General features: G+C 40.7%; 1 protein-coding gene and 2 gene segments (V, D, J or C); all 3 read left to right on the top strand.

The window, feature by feature from the left end:
* The first annotated feature begins 892 nt into the window (after positions 1-892).
* Positions 893-5,415, top strand: LOC115027681 (uncharacterized). Its single transcript, XM_029461160.1, has 5 exons — positions 893-917; positions 1,702-1,932; positions 2,513-2,632; positions 2,723-2,837; positions 5,181-5,415. The coding sequence occupies exons 1-5, from the start codon at positions 893-895 to the stop codon at positions 5,398-5,400; spliced, it is 711 nt and encodes a 236-aa protein (XP_029317020.1). The 3' UTR covers positions 5,401-5,415.
* Positions 5,416-7,792: 2,377 nt separating this feature from the next.
* LOC115027083 (Ig kappa chain V-V region MOPC 173B-like) lies at positions 7,793-8,721 on the top strand. The segment is given in 2 exon segments: positions 7,793-7,944; positions 8,134-8,721. Coding segments are annotated over 2 exon segments (423 nt in total).
* A 9,616-nt stretch (positions 8,722-18,337) lies between these two features.
* LOC115027680 (T cell receptor beta variable 2-like) lies at positions 18,338-19,868 on the top strand. The segment is given in 3 exon segments: positions 18,338-18,565; positions 18,688-18,882; positions 19,564-19,868. Coding segments are annotated over 3 exon segments (549 nt in total).
* Positions 19,869-21,599: the final 1,731 nt, after the last annotated feature.

The raw sequence follows: 21,599 nt of genomic DNA, 5'->3' as shown, positions 1-21,599 counted from the left end.
AACTGACCCTTTAACCTTCCAGTCAAAGTGAAAGTGCAGAATGTGATCGGCCGTCACGAGAACAAAGTTATTAACAAAACTCTCGTTTTCACAGCAATATCAGAAAAGATATTCGAGGGAATTATTACACCGGATGCAAACGTGAAGGAAAATGTTGAAGCAATGAGGTTTGTTGGTTACCGTGGTATCCAGAGCTCACGGCTGGCATGGCCTCAGCTCATTTGGTTTTCCAACAAACATTGTTCCGATTATGAAGATTTAAAGTGTAAACTGATATTTATATTGTACGTTTTGAGGCATTTTGTAACCATTGTATTGTTATGTTGAAAGAGACAAGAGGATTCTTACAAACAGGAGGAAAGTCGGCGACACCGAGGATTGAATTTGAAAGCTGGACTAAAAAAGACTTTCATGAAATTCTGATGTTCATTTGTTTCCTAACTGAAGATTCAGAGAATGTTCCAGAAATGCTTCTTTGGGTAATTTGTGTAAATAAACACAGTTAAGTCATGTGGGTCAAGCTCTTCAGTGACTCTTCATTCAGTTCTCTTACAGTAGAGTAAGTAGAGACGGAGCAGGACCCCTGATACACGTGTGTAACACTGAGGTGCCTACAATACTAAGCTACAGTCATTTAGCAGGTTAGCTTACGTCATAGTGCTAACAACATGTTGGAGTCATGTGACTGTAATGTGTGTTTTCAGACACATGTTAACTTTAAAAAAAGAAACAACGTTTTAAACATTAAACAATCATTTGGTGGCCCCCCCTGCAGAAGTGTATTTCATATTGATAACATTAAACTGAATTATAAAGCAGTAGTACACCAGGCTTTCCAGGTGATTATTGGTGTGTGAAATCTCACACATCTCTGCACAGTGTACCCCGTAACATGTCTGTGAAAACCAGCCGCAGCTGTGTGAACAAATATTTCATCCAATATCTGCTGCGACTCGCAGGAGCCAAGAGATCAGAGGACACGTTTGTGTTTTAAAACAGCAGGGGGCAGAACACAGTCACATGTAAGTGACACAAAGATTTCAAACCGTCTGAATTCTGTCTCTGCAAAAGTATGAAAACAATGCCATCTACTGGAGGGGTCATTAATCCCTCACGCTACAGTACAATGCATTATATTTCACTCATTATAAAAAGAAGTAGAGCTATAAGAAATGAAGCTATATTTAGCCACATCTGTGGCACTCACTTTTATGCAGGAACAAATTAATTCCAGATTCAATAAATATCTATCATTACTGAACAGTGAGAACTCGTAGGTAAAAACATTTCTATAATGAGATGATTGTAAAACATTCGGCCACAACTACTCGGATACATGTTGCAAATGACTTCTTATATTTTCAGAACAAATTTCAACCCAATCCAGTGAGAAATAAGTTATTGGAGAATAAAAGACTTTTGTTAGTTCCTGTGATTTGAATAGAAGTTTGCAGGTTGAAACCCCTCCCTCCTCTCTGACACCTCCCGGCTCATTAAACGGTAACAGTGAAGTCTCTCGTCTGGAAGGGGAAGCAGACGGCGTCACATCTAAACTTCTTTAACATGATATTTACGCTCTTTATACTTTGTTTCCTTCATCTGTCGGGAAATAATGGTGAGAAACACCAGAACACTCCAAAAGGAGTGAGACACTGCACAGCTGATCATTTCAGTATTTAACTTTTGTGTTTCTCTCCACAGGGGCCTCGAACACCAACAGTGTCCTCCAAACGCCTCCTTTCATCACCAAGAAAACTGGTGAATCTGTCGCCAGTGAGATCCACTGTTCACACAACGTAACAAATGCTGATGTTATTCTCTGGTACAAACAAGACGAACATAAAGCTCTGAAGCTTCTGGGATATCTGAATGTGAATTACATAAACATAGAGGACGACGTGAAAGGGAAGATCAGCTTTGACGGAGATGCCCGTAAACATTCACGCCTCACTGTTTCTGACCTTTCCTTAAATGACAGTGGTGTGTATTTCTGTGCAGCCAGTTGGCACAGTGCTGCAGATTCCCCTCACGTCAATACAAAAACTCCTTTATCAGTCTGCAGAGAGACAACGTGCTGAACACCTGCAGCTGTGAAGATTGTATCGACTGCTTTGACACCACACTCCTCGTGGTGTTGTATGAAATAAAGATTGTTTTAGCATTTTCTCTACATGGTTTGGAGCTGATATCTGCAGATTAAATGAACATGCCAGGCTGATATGTTACATCTAAATATATTTGAGATATTTAGATTTACAGCTGGTTAGGAAGTTAAACCAGTCATATTCCCTCTCTAACATTTATTTTATATTTGCTGTAAAAACATCCTTTAAACAAATTTATTCGTATGGTACCTGCCGTACTGCAGAACAACGAGGATCGTCACGTTTACAGAACTTTATAAAGTTACTGATCTAAAGTGAAGGTAATCTACAGGGGAGGGATTTACTGACGTAGGCCTGCAGTGCCACTTATACTCCACCTTTAATGAGCAGCTCACGTGATCCAACAGTGACACTCCCACCTGCAGCTCTTCAGTCTCTCTATGACACTCAGTTTGTGTCCAACAACATGGAGATCATCATCAGGACACACCTGCTCAGATTATCACTGTTTCTGCTGTGGACTTCAGGTAAATTACACGACCATTTGGAAGTCAAGTCAAAGAATACCATACAAATCCTAAAGATTAGCCGAGGTAACCTTTATTGTTAACACACAGGTCTAACTGATGGAAGCCATGTCACACAGATGGACACACTTTGGCAAAACCAGGGTAAAGATGCAACAATGAACTGCAGCCACACCAAGGGTGCTACCTACTACCAGATGTACTGGTACAGACAGCTGCCAGGAGAAACAATGAAACTAATCGTGTACACAACAACTAGCAACAAAGATCATGACTTTGGAGATTTCAAAAAGGAGAAGTTTTCAGCCACCAAGCCTGACGCTGAGAGCGGGACATTCACAGTGAAGGATGTGCAGCCGGAAGATAACGGCTTGTATTTCTGTGCTGTGAGTGAACACAGTGATACAGACACATGTGAGAGCTGAACAAAAACCCCAGACAGTGCACTGTTGGTGGTTAGTGAGTGTATTTATCTGCTGTACTGTAGGGGGACCTCGAGTATAATCACAGAACATCGTACAACACAGAGACACTCCCAGCTGTAGCTCTTCATGTCTGTGACGTGACGACACACTGACAGCGACTGCTCTGCATTTATAAAGCGCTTTACAACATGTCAGTATTCACACACACATTCATACAGTCAGAGGCTACCAGACAAGGTGCACATCAACTCCTGATAAACATTCTCACTCTCACACACACTCGGGAGCTGTGTGTGTGTGTGTGTGTGTGTGTGTGTGTGACTTTATTATTCTGCAGGAGTTGTGTGAGAGTTAGTAAATGAATGTTTTGATATAGTTTTGTTGTTGCTTCGTTTACTTCAGTTTAAGACTTTTCTACATTTTTTAATTCTTCGTTCACCGACGAGGCAGGAGAGGAAAATAAAGTTTTCTTCAAGAGTTCAAGGAACCACACAGGAGTCATTTAAATACAAATGATCGTCCTCGGGGGGTAGTTCTCTAACATGAATTGTGCACAATGACACCTCCCACCTGAAGACTGGGGAAGGTTTACTCAAAGAGGGTGTTGGAACAACGGCTTCATTCATTGTCCCGACAAACAGATTTTCTTCAATATCACCAAACATTCAGAAAACACAAAATGCTCATCGTATTCCTTTGCTTTGCTCTCAACTGTGTTCTGGTTTCAGGTAATATCACAACTCTTTAAAGACATTTTAAGATGTGTTTCTGCATTATCTTCCATTTAGATAACCGTGTTTATGATCATTGTTGTATTTTGTATGATTTGTATGAACTTCTCTCCACAGGTTCCTCTCTCAGTGACAAAGTCCACCAGACTCCAGCTGACATGTTCTTGGACAAACCTGGAAAAACAGCCACAATCAGCTGTTCGCACAGTATTGACAACTACAACAGCATCCTCTGGTACAAACAAACGAAGAGTAATAATCTGCAGTTCCTGGGATACATGTTGACAACCTTTGGAAAGCCAGAGCCTGGACTGGCTGTGCAGTTAGAAGGGAGTGCAGACACAAATCAGAAGTGCACATTAACAGTTGAAGGCCTGAACAGCAGTGCAGTGTACTTCTGTGCTGCTAGTTTACACAGTGCTACAGATCACTGCTCCTCCGTACAGAAACCTCTGCACACCTCATCTCATCTCTGCATTACAGCTGACGGCTCTGTGCATCTGGAATAAGACATTCTACCCAATGTGGTTGTTCTGATAGGACTGGAGAGTTTAGTGGGAGGTCCTCTGTGGAGAAACGTAACCTCCCGTTATAAAAAGCCGCCTCAGACACTCCTCATGTCTGCTGCGGCTGCTTCTCATGTTAACAGCATCTCTATGACGACTCGAGCTCTCGTCACATTTGTATTCTCGTCTCTGTGGCTTCAAGGTACAAAGATAAGAACTAATATTTCTGAGAGAGGAAGAGATGGGTGCAGGTTTTATTGTTAGTGTGTTTCCTGACATGGAAACAGGATGGACTATAGAACAGAGTAACACTAGATTTAAGTCAAATATTTGAATCTTTTTCACTGTTTGAGCTGCAACGACTAATCCTTCAGTCAACCGACAGACAAATAATAACAAACTAAAGACAAACCCTTTAAACGTTTGTGTCATTTTTCACACAGAAAGTTCAGAAAAAGCTGTTTTAAATATGGAGACTTCCTGCTTTTCTACGTTTTATTAAAGTGAACATCTTCAGGTTTTGGTCTGATGATCTTGGACATTTTTCACTATTTTATAAACCAAACAATGAATCTATAAAATAATCTTCAGATTAAATTAATAATGAAAATAATCGTTAGTTGCAGCTCTAATACCGTTTTGTCTGCATGCGATTCATAAAGCAAACTACTGTTAGCATTGAAAAGAAATCCAGAACAGGAAATATATTGACTTAGTAGTTGAAACATTTAAATTTGACACCCTGTAAATCATTTTAAAAACTTCTCCACACAGGTCGCTGCCAGGATGTGACCCAATACCCTGAAATCAGCTGGAGGTCTGTTTCCAAATCTGCAGAGATGAACTGCAGCCACAACAAAGATGTTTCTCATAACCAGATGTACTGGTACAGACAGCTGCCAGGAGAAACAATGAAACTAATCGTGTACACAACAACTAGCAACAAAGATCATGACTTTGGAGATTTCAAAAAGGAGAAGTTTTCAGCCACCAAGCCTGACGCTGAGAGCGGGACATTCACAGTGAAGGATGTGCAGCCGGAAGATAACGGCTTGTATTTCTGTGCTGTGAGTGAACACAGTGATACAGACACATGTGAGAGCTGAACAAAAACCCCAGACAGTGCACTGTTGGTGGTTAGTGAGTGTATTTATCTGCTGTACTGTAGGGGGACCTCGAGTATAATCACAGAACATCGTACAACACAGAGACACTCCCAGCTGTAGCTCTTCATGTCTGTGACGTGACGACACACTGACAGCGACTGCTCTGCATTTATAAAGCGCTTTACAACATGTCAGTATTCACACACACATTCATACAGTCAGAGGCTACCAGACAAGGTGCACATCAACTCCTGATAAACATTCTCACTCTCACACACACTCGGGAGCTGTGTGTGTGTGTGTGTGTGTGTGTGACTTTATTATTCTGCAGGAGTTGTGTGAGAGTTAGTAAATGAATGTTTTGATATAGTTTTGTTGTTGCTTCGTTTACTTCAGTTTAAGACTTTTCTACATTTTTTAATTCTTCGTTCACCGACGTGGCAGGAGAGGAAAATAAAGTTTTCTTCAAGAGTTCAAGGAACCACACAGGAGTCATTTAAATACAAATGATCGTCCTCGGGGGGTAGTTCTCTAACATGAATTGTGCACAATGACACCTCCCACCTGAAGACTGGGGAAGGTTTACTCAAAGAGGGTGTTGGAACAACGGCTTCATTCATTGTCCCGACAAACAGATTTTCTTCAATATCACCAAACATTCAGAAAACACAAAATGCTCATCGTATTCCTTTGCTTTGCTCTCAACTGTGTTCTGGTTTCAGGTAATATCACAACTCTTTAAAGACATTTTAAGATGTGTTTCTGCATTATCTTCCATTTAGATAACCGTGTTTATGATCATTGTTGTATTTTGTATGATTTGTATGAACTTCTCTCCACAGGTTCCTCTCTCAGTGACAAAGTCCACCAGACTCCAGCTGACATGTTCTTGGACAAACCTGGAAAAACAGCCACAATCAGCTGTTCGCACAGTATTGACAACTACAACAGCATCCTCTGGTACAAACAAACGAAGAGTAATAATCTGCAGTTCCTGGGATACATGTTGACAACCTTTGGAAAGCCAGAGCCTGGACTGGCTGTGCAGTTAGAAGGGAGTGCAGACACAAATCAGAAGTGCACATTAACAGTTGAAGGCCTGAACAGCAGTGCAGTGTACTTCTGTGCTGCTAGTTTACACAGTGCTACAGATCACTGCTCCTCCGTACAGAAACCTCTGCACACCTCATCTCATCTCTGCATTACAGCTGACGGCTCTGTGCATCTGGAATAAGACATTCTACCCAATGTGGTTGTTCTGATAGGACTGGAGAGTTTAGTGGGAGGTCCTCTGTGGAGAAACGTAACCTCCCGTTATAAAAAGCCGCCTCAGACACTCCTCATGTCTGCTGCGGCTGCTTCTCATGTTAACAGCATCTCTATGACGACTCGAGCTCTCGTCACATTTGTATTCTCGTCTCTGTGGCTTCAAGGTACAAAGATAAGAACTAATATTTCTGAGAGAGGAAGAGATGGGTGCAGGTTTTATTGTTAGTGTGTTTCCTGACATGGAAACAGGATGGACTATAGAACAGAGTAACACTAGATTTAAGTCAAATATTTGAATCTTTTTCACTGTTTGAGCTGCAACGACTAATCCTTCAGTCAACCGACAGACAAATAATAACAAACTAAAGACAAATCCTTTAAACGTTTGTGTCATTTTTCACACAGAAAGTTCAGAAAAAGCTGTTTTAAATATGGAGACTTCCTGCTTTTCTACGTTTTATTAAAGTGAACATCTTCAGGTTTTGGTCTGATGATCTTGGACATTTTTCACTATTTTATAAACCAAACAATGAATCTATAAAATAATCTTCAGATTAAATTAATAATGAAAATAATCGTTAGTTGCAGCTCTAATACCGTTTTGTCTGCATGCGATTCATAAAGCAAACTACTGTTAGCATTGAAAAGAAATCCAGAACAGGAAATATATTGACTTAGTAGTTGAAACATTTAAATTTGACACCCTGTAAATCATTTTAAAAACTTCTCCACACAGGTCGCTGCCAGGATGTGACCCAATACCCTGAAATCAGCTGGAGGTCTGTTTCCAAATCTGCAGAGATGAACTGCAGCCACAACAAAGATGTTTCTCATAACCAGATGTACTGGTACAGACAGCGTCCAGGGGAGAGCATCACCCTCATTGTCTACACAGTTGTGGGTGGACAGCCAGACTATGTGGGGGGGGGGCCATCAAAACAAATATTCAGCCATCAAAGAAAGCACAGAGAGCGGGGCTCTTATTGTGAAAGACTTGCAGCTTCAGGACAGCGCCGTGTATTTTTGTGCCGTCAGCAAACACAGTGATGTGAGAAGTATGAGCCGCTGAACAAAAACTGGTGGACGATTAATTGGGTCGATTCAAATGTTGACTTTTATAGTTCCAGTAGGTGGAGCTGGAGCTCAGGAAATACTCTGCAGCTCCACTCATCAGCACGATGGGATGTGATGTGGCTGGGGGAGGATGTACAGTCCACAGTAAACGCAGCCACGAGGACAACATGTCAGCTTTATTCTTTTTATCTTGGCTCATTGGTAATCACTTCATCAGCTTAGAGTAATAATCAACTGCAAAATTATCACTAACTATTTTGATAATTCATTTAGAAAATAATCTGCAGATGAACCCATAATGAAAATAAATGATCAGTTGCAGCCCTAATCAGGAATATTCCCTTTATAGTTTATAGTTTCTGCATCATCATCATCTTTCTCTCTTTCCAGGAGTTTGTCTGGGTGTTGAAGTTTACCAAACTCCTCCAGAACTTCTCCGAAGACCCGGAGAGAAAGTCCAGCTGGTCTGCAGCCATGAAAAGACCGACTACACGCTCATGCAGTGGTACCAAAGATCCCCTGGAGAGCGAGTTCTGAAACGCATCGGACACGTGAACTACAACAACAAACAATATGAGGACAATTTCAAAGAACATTTTAATATCACTGGAGATCTGAGCGGAGCGACGGCAAAGAATGTCTCTCTGTTTGTAGACGACCTGAAGGCCCCCGAGCACAGCGCCGTGTATTACTGTGCAGCCAGCGTTGCACACTGACTGCACACCCCCTCGGCCTCATACAAAAACTCTGAAACAACTTAAGGGGGGGGTTTCTTGTCTTCAAAGATTCTCAGTTGATTCACAACTTCCAAAAATGTATTTAAGTCAAAGTTGTGTCAAGCGTTCGAGTGATTTACAGAGATTTTGTTTATTTATTTATTTATTTTTGAGTTTAAAAACTTTGTGAGAAATAAAAAAAGGCAGCTCGCGTAAGCCGACCAATTTTATTTATGCAACAGGAAGCATTTATATTGTTTTGTCTCACTAGAAGTCCCAGAGGAATGAGAAATACTAAAAGAAATGAGTAAAAGCTTTTTATTTGTGCAGGTTTCGCATGAATAAATGTTCCTCGTCTCAGGTTTGCCTTTGTGTGTTTACATTATTGCAATCAGTCTATATAAACTACTTTAAATATAAAAACTCTATATTCTTATACACACACTTTGCTCTGCTTTCATGCCATCATTTGTCACTTCATCACACAGCGGACGACAGCGGACCTGAACGGACCCCTCCCATCCAGAGAGTTTACAGTGATGCTGTTAAACCTCAGTAGAAGCATCAGCTGGGTGTCAGTCACTCAGACAGCTTGATCTCATGTCAGAAGCTTAAACCTCTTGAACTCTGGGTCACAGTTTGGACACTAACTGCTTGAGGAAGTAAACATGATCAGTTTTCTCTTTTTTTGTTGCCTGTTAGGTGAGAACTTAAATACAATTAGCTCGTATGAATGAGGCAATGGCTTCATTTGGATTCCATCACAATGTAAATACGTTTTCTCTCTTCATCCAGGTGTTTGTCTGGGTCTTGATGTCCGTCAGTCTGCCTCTGATCTCGTCACAAAACCTGGAGACAAAGTGCAGATTTCCTGCAGCCATGATAAAACTGACTACAGGGTGATGCTCTGGTACCAGCAGTCACCTGGAGACACAGCTATGAAACTCATTGGACATTTGAACTATAATATTGTCCAAATGGAAGAGACATATAAAGAGGATTTTAATATGTCCGGAGATTTGAGTGTGAACACGGTAAAGAACGGCTCTCTAACCATCCAAGTCATTGGATTTAAGCAGGCCGCTGTTTACTACTGTGCAGCCAGCAAAGCACGGTGACAAAGATCCCGTCTGAACTTCACAGAAACTCAACTCTTCATCATTAGTGGTTGTAAACGCTCCAGACACCTGCGTCTGTGGTGGATGCAATCAACAGTGGATCATTTCTTCATGTGCAACATTACTTTTCTTTCAATATTTATTTTATTATAACAACATTGGCAATATGACTTTCAATATCACGTGAAATATATCTGTACTGTTCTAACTTACTTATTTTTACTCTACATTATACATCTACTACTAGACACGGGAGTTTTATTTATGTTGACATGTTTGAGTAACATCTGACTCAAGAATTGAACTAACCTTTCAATATTATGTCCAATATGACTTTTTCTTTTTTACTTTGTTTACTTATTATTTACTAAATGCATCTTATTTTGATTGTTATTTTACTGGGCACTGGTGTTATGTTTATTCATTTTATCCTTATGCTGTTATTGTTTTGAGCAGTATCCTGCACAAGAGTTTCCTTCAGGATGAATAAAGTTGCATCTTATCGTAGCTAAGAACAAAAGGGATTAACTTAAGTGACTCTTATTCTTCAGTTTAATTTAACTAAAAAGTTCCATTCCAGCAGGAGTCGCACAGACGCTCTCATCACCACTTCATCTAAATCCAACAAGACGCATGTTCACAGTATCAACGTCTGTGAAATACTGTCTTTCAGAAATCCTCCAGAGGCCGTCTAAGTAAACATAATAAACATGGCGGCAGATATTCAGTCAAAGTCTATTTTTATCTGGCACATTGTTGTTTAGGCCACTAGTTCCCAACCTGAGGGTCAGGACCCCCACCCAACTGAATATGTGGGGGGAAAAAGAAGCCTATTAAGTATGTATGATTTTTCCAATCACTAATTTGACACAAACAGTTATTGTGTTCACTATTTGGGTTAATTGTTTAGTTCATCAGTTGTTCTGCACCGTTATTGTTACGCGTGGATATAATATGAAATATCCATAAAATACGTCATTCAGGAGTTGTTGGTTGACTCTGATAGAAACGGGGTCCCTGGTGTGTTAATACAGCGCCACACGTCAGACGTATTAAACATGTTTCTTTATTTAGGAGGGAAACTCCTCCCAGTAATATGCTTTTACTGTTGCTGCCAACTAGTGTAGTGACATCATCACTTCCCTCTTTAAACCTCAGTCAGTTCAGTCGAGACATTAGTTGATTCTCATCACAAAACTAATGTCATCTAAAGACTTAAAAACTTCTATATTGACAAAGACAAAATGATCTACCTTCTAGTGTTCTGCTGCCTGCCAGGTAATAACGTGAACAAGTATTAATTCATTTGAATGTGGAAATGTTTTATTTTGATTTATCACGATGTAAATAATGTGTCTTTTCTCTACCTACAGCAGGTGTTTGTCTGGGTCTTGATGTCCGTCAGTCTGCCTCTGATCTCGTCACAAAACCTGGAGACAAAGTGCAGATTTCCTGCAGCCATGATAAAACTGACTACAGGGTGATGCTCTGGTACCAGCAGTCACCTGGAGACACAGCTATGAAACTCATTGGACATTTGAACTTTGATGTTGTCCAAATGGAAGAGACATATAAAGAGGATTTTAATATGTCCGGAGATTTAGGAGGAAATACAGCAAAGAATGGCTCTCTTATAGTGGAACTTGTAAAACAAGAGCACAGTGCAGTCTACTACTGTGCAGCTAGAGAAGCACGCTGACAAAGATCCCCTCTGAACTTTACAAAAACTCTGTACCATCTTTTCTCATGAGTGGTTTATAATAAGACATGGAATAAACTGCTCACAGACACACCTGCTTTGTGGTTGTATTTTGGTTTGATCTGGCAATCAGCTCATCATTAGCTAAACACATGTCCGTATGGCGGAAACGAATGCCAGCGCATACGAAATATCGGCATTACGCTGGTGTGTGTCGATATAAATTAGGGGTATGCTGGACATAAGTAGTATTCGTGAAGAACACGGCGTTTTGACGCTGGAGTACTGTGTTGAACGCTGAAGCCGTAAACATGTGTCGAGCATATCAAAGACGTTCGAGGTACGGCAGTCGTAAATCGCTATACGTGACCCCAACAGCCAACGAATTGATACCGGGTGTTTTATCATGAACATATACACATGTCATTAGACCAGTGGTCTTCAAACTTTCTGTGCCAAGGCACACCAAAGACCAAGCCGGGATCTCAAGGCACACCTGTGTTTATATCCGATATTACCCTCTATTACACATTTATTTAGCCTTGCTAGCTATTCTCCTTCACACTAGCGGACAGCCTTTGATGTGGCACTCTAATACTTCCCACCATGCACAAATGGCTAAAACGGGGGTCGCTTTAACAGGTGTCTTTCTTTAATGATTGTTGCCGTTATATGTAGGCCGAAGCATATAAGGCCTATTGTTACTGTGAAATAAGTGTGTAGGACAAAGTACCGAATGTACAGTGTTTCCCTGTGCCCCCCCTGAAGTTCAAGACTGTTATTCTGTTTTATATTCACAACTCACTTGTCACATTGAACAGGTGCTTATGTCATTACATACACTAAATGCTTGTGTTATTTAACTAATTAATATATGTGCACGTTTCGGTGTCTGCTTTGCGTATTTACATTCACTCTGCGCTGCATCGCAAAGGGCAGAACCACACACACACACACACACACACACACACACACACACACACACACACACACACACACACACACACACACACACACACACACACACACACACACACACACACACACACACACACACACACACACACACACACACACACACACACACACACACACACACACACACACACACACACACACACACACACACACACACACACACACACACACACACACACACACACACCGGAGGAAGGTAGAGGAGAGAATGTAAAGAATCCGGTTCTGGATAGGGGCCAACAGGGGCCTGTGCCCCTGTAACACAGAGCCTGGACCAACCTGTGCCCCCCCCCTCCGAACGAAGAGTGTACAATAATAAAAAAGTACTGTTGTTATGAGACAGTCCATGCAGGGGCAGGGGACTTTATTTTGATGGGCACACCATGCGGTCGGCCACATGCGGGGACAGACTAGGATCATACCATTATGTGAAAGAAGGAAGGGGGGCAGACGGCAGGCGTAGTGGTACAGGCCAGGTACACACAGAGCGATGGAGGAGTCGCATTTAAATGCAAGCGAATCGGGAGGAAGTGATGAACTGATCGAAGACCGAAAAAGAAGCAATCATGGTATTACTTGTGTTGTGCACTATTATTTGAACCTAACTAATAGTATTGAATGCTTGAACACCCCCCCAGCAGTAAACCTAGGGACAACACTGAAGTACATTACAAATCATTCATAACCTTGTGTATAGTTAAATGCTATAGGCCTAGTTCACAGTCCCACGGCACACCACTGCATTACAATAATATCAATCATTTGTATTCCCATCAGATTTTTATCTTTTAGTCTGGTTCAAATCCCTGAGGCATACGAACACCCGTCTCCATAAGAAAAAGAGTGGGGATGGGGCAGCTGAGCTGACAGAGAGGGAGCGGTGGATCAAGGACAAGTTCGTCTTCCTGACTTCTGTTGTCCGACACAGACGTGAGCCCTGCAAAAGTGTAAGTACTGCCCTAAGAATGACATATCTGTGACCTCATTCTTTTAATGACTATATAATCTTCCGTCATATCGCTTATTCTTTGTATTATTGTGTCTTTGCAGATCAAAGCTGCCATCGATGGACATCCCGGTGACCTAGACTCTGCTGAAGCTGTGTGCGCAGAACTGCGGCTTGGCGGGCCCATGAGCAAGCGGGTGCAGGATGTCGAAGAGGCCCTTCTATCATCCCTCTAAAAGCGTGTCGCTGACTCTGGTGCAGCCCTCAGAGACCTGCAGGTCAGACAGGAGCACCAGCAGCCACTCACGCAGCGTACCGCGTGACAGCCTGGTGACCATGTCCAAGCAGAGGTAGAAAACGGTGAAACTGGCCATGAACCGCATCCTGTCCGAGGTGATGTAGGCAGACAGCGACACCGATGAGCCCAGTGCCCCAGCCTGGGAGGACCCGTCGTGCCAGATGTGCGTTGCGGTTCGGCACATCCATCCACCTCGTATGCATCGCACACCTCTTCGCATTCACCATATGACGCCTTCAGAACAATGGAGTAGAATCCTTTGTAGTTGTAGTACATGGACCCACTGTTTGGAGGACACCGGCACGCAATGTGCTTCCCATCAAGTGCCCCTAAGGTGTGGGGGAAGTTCCACTTGATGCGGAACTCGTCGGAAATTTCGTATTCAGCAAGACGTGCTGTGAAGAAGTGAGGATGAGCTACTCACGGGGACCCTATTTATACTCCAACCTCAATACGCTCCAGAAATGCTAGCTGTACAGCACGTTTAATAGGTCACTCTGTTGTCACGAATGGGTTATCCACGCGTTATCAATAAATCGGTTCACTATATATATATATATATATATATATATATATATATATATATATATATATATATATATATATATATATATATATATATATATATATATATATATATATATATATATATATATATATATATATATATATATATATATATATATATATATATATATAAATAATCTGCCGTACCTCTGACGTCATCACGTCATGTCTTACGTAACTTTCCGTATGCATGACACTATGACCCACACGTTACGTACGTCAGAATATTTTGAACATGCTCAAAATATGTTTACAGCTTCAGCGTTCAACACAGTACCCTCGCGTAAAACGCCGTGCTCCTCACGAATACTACTTATGTCCAACATGCCCCTAATTTACATCGACGCACACCAGCGTAATGCCGTGTATTTTGTATGCGCCTGCATTCGTTTCCGCCATACGGACATGTGTGGTAGAATCATTACGTTATGTATTAGTTGAATACGTTTTGTGCATGTATGGGAAATATTATGTATGTAATCTGTTAGACATACGACTCTGTGCACGTTCCGGATCCAATCCGATCAAAAGTTGGACGTATTTGGACTCTGACAAATTGTGGGCTGTTTTTCGTATACGTTTCCACCATACGGGAATGTGTGACAGGGCCTTAACACAACCGTGTTTCCATTTTTAAAAGTAAAGTTGTTTCAGGCGGGGAAACTTCAAACGGTAAAATGTTATCTAAAAGCTGCTGAATTCCATGTTAAATGAAGATTAATTTAACTTGATAAACACGTATAAAGTTATTACAACAAACACACAGAAGTTGTCATTTCACAGTTTGGCCACTATGAGGGACGCGTCTGAGCGTGACGTCACTTTAGCCGTGTAGGCACTCGCCGCTCGCTGATGTGTTGAGCATAGATCAAGATTCACAGGTTCATCCTCCTCCCTTTGTTCAGTGAGAGAAAACAGAAAAGGCAGATTTTTGTTCCTAAAAGACAAACCGACTGAAAGAAAGAGTTTCTCAGTGTCAACTTATTCTCTGATTTACATCACTTCCTGTCCCTCCTCCTGATCCACAAAGCTGAGAGACTCTAGCTGGTTCTTCACATTCAACATGATGCCATCTCGTTTTATTGTTTCCATCATCACCGTCTTCTGGATTAAAGGTATTGCACATTCATGAAGACATTTTTTAATTTCATTTGGAATTAACCCTCAAAAACCTTTATAGGTTGAGGAACTGAGGTGGAATATTTACGTCCACAAATCATTAATTGCTTATTTCTTGCCGATGTTCTCACAGTAGTTTATTCCAAGTGCACAACATCACAGGACTACTTAACATTGTGTTTTGGTCTCTTTACAGGAGTTTCTCTAAGTAAAGACAAACAAGTGTTTCAGACACCAACTGAACTGTTAATGAATCCAAATGTTGAAGCCAAGCTGAGCCTCACACATAACATCACGAGCTATGACACTGTTCTCTGGTACCAGCGCTCGGCAGGAGACACTTCCTTAAAGCTGATCGCCTACATAACTTATAAAAGTCCTAAAGTTGAGCCATCATTTGAAAGCCGCTTTAAAGTGAGTGGAGATGGAGAGACAACGGCTCATCTTCACATCCTGAACCTGACGCACCCTGAAGACAGTGCAGAATACTTTGGAGCAGCTAGTATTACACAGTAATAAAGAAAGTGCCTCTCTCATACAAAAACCTCCATAATGATGCAGCAGATAACACCAACACAAACCACTGAAGTCATGTGACGCAGTATCCAAACATTACAGGATTGTAATATATTCATACAGAAAGGGGCTACAAACATGTTTAGATGTTTGAGTAAGGGGGTTATAAAAATCCAGTCAAATTCAAGCACTTTGAAGGTACGTAAACTAAACTGAAAAGAAAAAGAAGAGGTTAGAGAATTCCTTTACACCCACAGTAAACAGTGTATACGATCTCTTTGTTTATTGTACCAGCTGTTCATATTAACTTTGATGATTTAATCCGGATTAATTGTTGCGCTAGCGTCTGGTGTGAGACGCCGGGAGACAAACAAATATGACGAGATCGTTTCATTTCAGATATTAAAAAGGATTTTTGGTTTGCATGAGTGATTGTGTAGCTTTAACATCAGATTGTGTTGAGTTTCTTGTAATAAATACAATAACTCCTCATAAGTCACAAGAATACCGTAATTTCCGGACTATAAGCCGCAACTTTTTCCCCATTTTGCGACCCTGCGGCTTATATAACGGTGCGGCTTATCTATGGATTTTTACAGCTAACGGCCACTAGGGGAATTCCTAAATCTATGGATTTTACAGGTTACAGTCCACCGGATGCAGGGAAAGAGCGCGCAAAAGTAGCGAGTGGTACGAGAGACAGACGGACATTACGAGAGCGAGGCAGTGTGTGAGACACCCTCATTATGGAAAAAATTTTTCGAGGAGTCTTATTTTGTTAAATATGCTTTTATGTTGATACTCCTGAAACCGGCACTTTCTGGGGGTTCGCGCCACTTTTTCGGGAGACGGAAAGAAGGATACGCTGAAGAGAGGGGTGCATGTCCAAAAACCCCGACTGTGGAGTTACCGTATGATGATGACTTCCATGTGTTTCTTCTGTTTCAACGGTAATTTATGGACAAATTAAGGAAAACACCAACGGTCAGAGACAATAAATGCTGATTGAACAGGCAGAAGTTCTCCATCGTTATTTCCTGGTTCTACACAACACAACGCAGAGTCGATCGTGGTGTCAGCTACAGACCGGCTACATACACATCAGTCAATTTAGCGTCTGCGGCTTATAGCCCAGTGCGGCTTATATATGTACAAATTAGTCAATTTAGCGTCTGCGGCTTATAGTCAGGTGCGGCTTATAGTCCGAAAATTACGGTAGTTATTTCACGTCAGAGTAACATTTTATCTTCCTGAGAATCAAAACTCTGAACAGCAGAGAGCAGTGGAAACACGCCGACATGACGGTTTTAAGCTCCTCCTTCGTTACAAAAGTCCAATAAAAGAATTCACACAGATGGATTTTCATTCATAACTTTGCGTGTCTGTTTAAGTCACAGCTAAGATCACCACAGAGAACATTATGAGGATTTAAAAAAGGTTTAAAATGTTTCTCATTCTGTGTTTTTCTTTGTCTTTGCTCTCAGGTAAGAATTATAAGATGTCATTTCTCATGACTAACAAACCTTTCTGATTACTTTCAGTTGGTTCCTACAGCTGAAGGAAAGTTACATTTATGACTTTATGCCAATTTTACTTCTTTACAGATCTGCGGGACTTTAATGCACGAGGCGTTTGGTAGATTTTACAATGCAAAGAAATATTCATAGAATCCTGCTTCACACGTCCTTTTTAAAGACTTTTGAAAGATTAATTTAAGAGATCTCAAAACCAGTTAAGGTCTCATTTTAAGATTAATTAACTCAATGCCTGTTAAGACTTAAAATCTGAAATACTTTATTTATCCCAGGGGGGAATTAGATCGTCACAAATTTAAAATAAAATATTTATATAAACAAAATGAGTCCAAGTAAAAATGTGCAGATTGTACTACAATATATAACAAAATGCATATTACAATATATACAGAAGTGTAATAATAGTAATGCTGAAAACAAGATTCTTGCTTGAAATGTAAAGTGATTTGAATAATTATAATATATAAAGTATAATCCGTGTTGCACAGTTTAGATATAAGGATCCACAGGAACCCTGAGATTTCCTTTTCATCCTCCAGACATTGTGTCATTGTCGCTTATGATCCAACAATCACCTGCAAATCTTCTGATAAAACCCGAACAAGAGAAAGCCCGTCTCGACTGTTACCATGGAGATGACAACTACAACTACATGTTTTGGTACCGGCACCAGTCAGCAGCGAGAGGTCAGCGGAGGGACATGGAGCTGATCGGATGGCTTTATTTTGAAAAGCCAAACCTTGAGAAGACGTTTGAGGCACGTTTCAACCTCACCGGCCACTCGAAGAGCCGAGCTCAGCTTGAGATCTCCAACATCGTGTCAGCAGACAGTGCACAGTACTTCTGTGCAGCCAGTCAGCACAGTGCTTCAACTCCTCTGGCTCCTTTACAAAAAGCTGGTGGCCCACAGGAACAAACATGCACCTGCATCAAAGCTCATCTGCTCCATAAAGTATGCGCCCCCTCAAGACAAATATAAATATATCTGAATTAAACTGAAAGGAGGTGCAGGTTTAAGTGTTCATTTCTGCAGAAATGTGCAAAATGGTCCAAGGAATGTGCAAAGGTTCACAGTATGAAGTATAACAAGGAATAAAAGAATATGAACAGAGATATAGTCCAAAGATGCATGTGGTAATGTAAAGCAGAGACACACGTGAAGATTCAACCAATAGGTGGAGGCACAGCACGTGGCATGAAGCTTTAAGAGAATAAAGTGATGAACTAACAGACCTTCCCTCTTCACCCCGAGCCTCATCTTCCTCACATTAGAGCCTGAAGATGTTTTCACCCGTGCACACATTTGGTTCTCTCTTCATCTGGTTCTCATGTAAGATTTTAAATTTCATCTTTAATAACAAATGAAACTATGTGTATCATGTTTAGAATATAAATACTGTCTCTTTGTATGTTGCTTCAATGAGTTTCATCTTAAATCTGCTTTCTCCACAGGTCAGGTGAGCGCAGTTATATTTCAACAATCTCCTCCCCAGATCGTGAAGGACAGCACTGAGGTCCAGATTAACTGCAGTCATGACGATACTTCCCTCTCAATAATGCTCTGGTATGAGCACAGAACGGTCCAGGACAGTCTGCCTATGACACTCATTGGGTCTGGATATGACACCAGCGCCCCAAACTATGAGGGTCAGTTTGAACAACAATTCAAGCTGACAAGAGAAGACGCAGTGAGAGGATCTCTGATTATACGCAAAGCAAACTCTTCACAGTCGGCTGTTTATTTCTGCGCTGCCCGTACACAGTGATGTGGTTTAATGCCACCCCCACACTGAAACCCTCATCTTTCACATGAGGCATTGCCTCTCTTTATACAACTCTCACTGAAGGAAGTTTCTCCTGCAGCAGAGCGAGCCTGGAGGATGTCGCCAACTGTGATCGGATTTCTCCTCATCTTGCTTCCATGTAATGTAGCGCTGCAACAATTAGTCAAATCGTCAGAAAAATAATATCCAATTATTTAGATAATTGACTAATCGCTAAAGTAATCTTGTATGCAAATATAGCAGAAACTGATGTTTTCAGGCGCTCAAATATAGAGATGTTCTGCTTTTTATCGTATTAAACTGCATATCTTCGTGTTGGACTTTGAGAAACGGGGATGGACATTTTTCACAAATTTCTCACATTAAATCGAGAAATCGGCAGATAAATAAATCTATAATGAAAAGGTTCATTAGTTGCAGTCTTAATGTAATTAAGTGCAAGAATAACAATTTTACTTGCGTTTTTTTACAGCAATTGATTTAATGTTTTTTATCACCATGGCTTCTGTATCAATTACTTTTTAAATCTGTTTTCTCCCCACAGATGGAGCTAAGAGTGTGACGTTTCAGCCGACTCATCCAAGAATAGTCGATGACAAAGCCAGGGTAGACATTAAATGCAGTCATAACGATAACAACCTTGTTGTAATGCTCTGGTACCAGCAAAAAGAAAGCGGTCTGGTGAATTTAATTGGATACAGCTACACTGGCAGTCAACCCAACTATGAGAAGCAGTTTGAAGATCGGTTTGCAATAACAAGACAAGACATGGTAACAGGAGCTCTGATTATTCACAGTGTGAATCTATCAGACTCGGCTGTGTATTTCTGCGCTGCCAGTACACAGTGATGTGGTTTAATGTCCCCCCCTCACTGAAAACCCTGCTCTCTTTGTTCTGTTTTCATGTTTAAGATCTCGAGTCCTAGCTCTCAGTATGCACAGAGAAAACATTGACATAATACAATACAGACAAAGCTGAAGAAAACTACTAAACAAATAAGCAAACTTCAACCTGTAGCTATTTACTATGCACAGTACATAGAGGGCTGTGGTAGTCAGGTAGCCCAAGAGTGTAGGCATCGCTGAAGATGTGTTAAATACTGTATGAGCATGTATTGTACAGTATGTGTTACACTATAATGTTAATATACATAATCAGATTATTTAGTATTGCAGTGCAGACTGTTCATAAGTGTGATGGTGTGTGGAAATTAGGGCAACTAAATATTTTCATTATCGATTACTCTGTCAATCATTTTCTAAGTTTATAAAATGTCAGAAAAGAGTCCATGGCAGTTTCTCAAAGTTTGTCAGTTTGTCAGTCCAAAACCCAAAAATAGTCACTTCAATATGATGATCATATTTGAGAAGCTGAAAACAGCATTTAAAAATAAATGTTATTATGGAAAATGACTTTGACGAAAAAATCAATTTCAAAATGAAAATATAATAATCGTTTAGTGACTAATCGTTGTAGCTGTAGTGGGAATAAACAATTTAAAAGAAACTCAAGCTACAGCCTCCGATATAGGAAAACAAAGTTCAAGTCGAGTCAACTCTCAAACTATTTCAACAACAGAAAAATCTGAAGATATTTGATTGATCTCTGGTGGAATTGGGTAAAGTCACAGTTGCGCCCAATTTTAGAAACATACATAAATTATAAGAAAAATAGAAATATGTATGCAAGCATGTGTGCATTATACTACAACATATAATATGGAAGAAATACGAAATGTGTAAAAATAATATATGTATACTACAATATATAAAACAACAAATGAGCTCTATGATTAAGTGTGTTAGAATGCAAGAAAAGTAGAAATGTGCAGTATTAACGCCCGACTAAACCAGAGGGTTGCAATTGAATTATTGCACAAATATACAATGGAACAATTTCTACAAATATAAATGCAGTTAGTTGGTCCATATTTGTTATAGTAGTTTTCATGTACAAGTATATTGTATTTTTTCTATCATGGCACATTCCTTGTAAGACCCACTTTGAAAGGTAAAACTTTATTCAATTCAGCCATGAGTATTCATATTTCACCAAATTATCAGCCTTCAAAACATAAAGAAAAAGATGTTTATCAAATTCATTCATCAATGTCAAATCACACAAAAAAGTTAAAACCAGCAGCCAACAACAACCACAAGACAGCAGCCGAGCATAACAGCTAGCTTAGCAGCCACACAGCCGTTAGATTAGCAAACAAAAGGCTTACCTTGGTCGTCTACATCAGTAACTTCCGGCATTGTAGAGATGTGTAAAGTATTCGGGAGGAGTAACAAAAGGACAGGGACACCCAAGTTCAGACTGGACAACTGTTGGTGTGAGGAAGAACCGGCGAACTGGAACCCAGTAGCAGCAGCTCCGAGCGGCGAACACGGTGCTTCATGGCCGCCCTGAGGAGACACGCCTGAACTGTTGACAGCGAACTCGCTTATGAAATGCGACAAAACTGTAATAAATGTGTTTGGCGGTCTTTCTGGGGGTTTAATAGATAGTGTGCAAACACGTGACAAAACTGTGTGACATATGCGTGCGACGCCATGTTGGATGATATACAAATCAAC

The sequence above is a fragment of the Cottoperca gobio genome, chromosome 22 (genome assembly GCF_900634415.1).
Source record: "Cottoperca gobio chromosome 22, fCotGob3.1, whole genome shotgun sequence".
Lineage (NCBI taxonomy): Eukaryota > Metazoa > Chordata > Actinopteri > Perciformes > Bovichtidae > Cottoperca > Cottoperca gobio.
Note: the sequence above shows the minus strand (reverse complement) of the source record. Positions and strands in the feature narration are given on the sequence as shown.

What these genes read in the sequence shown, in the direction of transcription:
- LOC115027681 (XM_029461160.1), top strand. Translation starts at nt 893, where the DNA reads ATGTCTGTGAAAACCAGCCGCAGCT. An exon ending in TGTGAAAACCAGCCGCAGCT is followed by an intron (nt 918 to 1,701) that starts GTGTGAACAAAT and finishes TTCTCTCCACAG; the next exon opens with GGGCCTCGAACACCAACAGT. An exon ending in ACCTACTACCAGATGTACTG is followed by an intron (nt 2,838 to 5,180) that starts GTACAGACAGCT and finishes CCAGATGTACTG; the next exon opens with GTACAGACAGCTGCCAGGAG.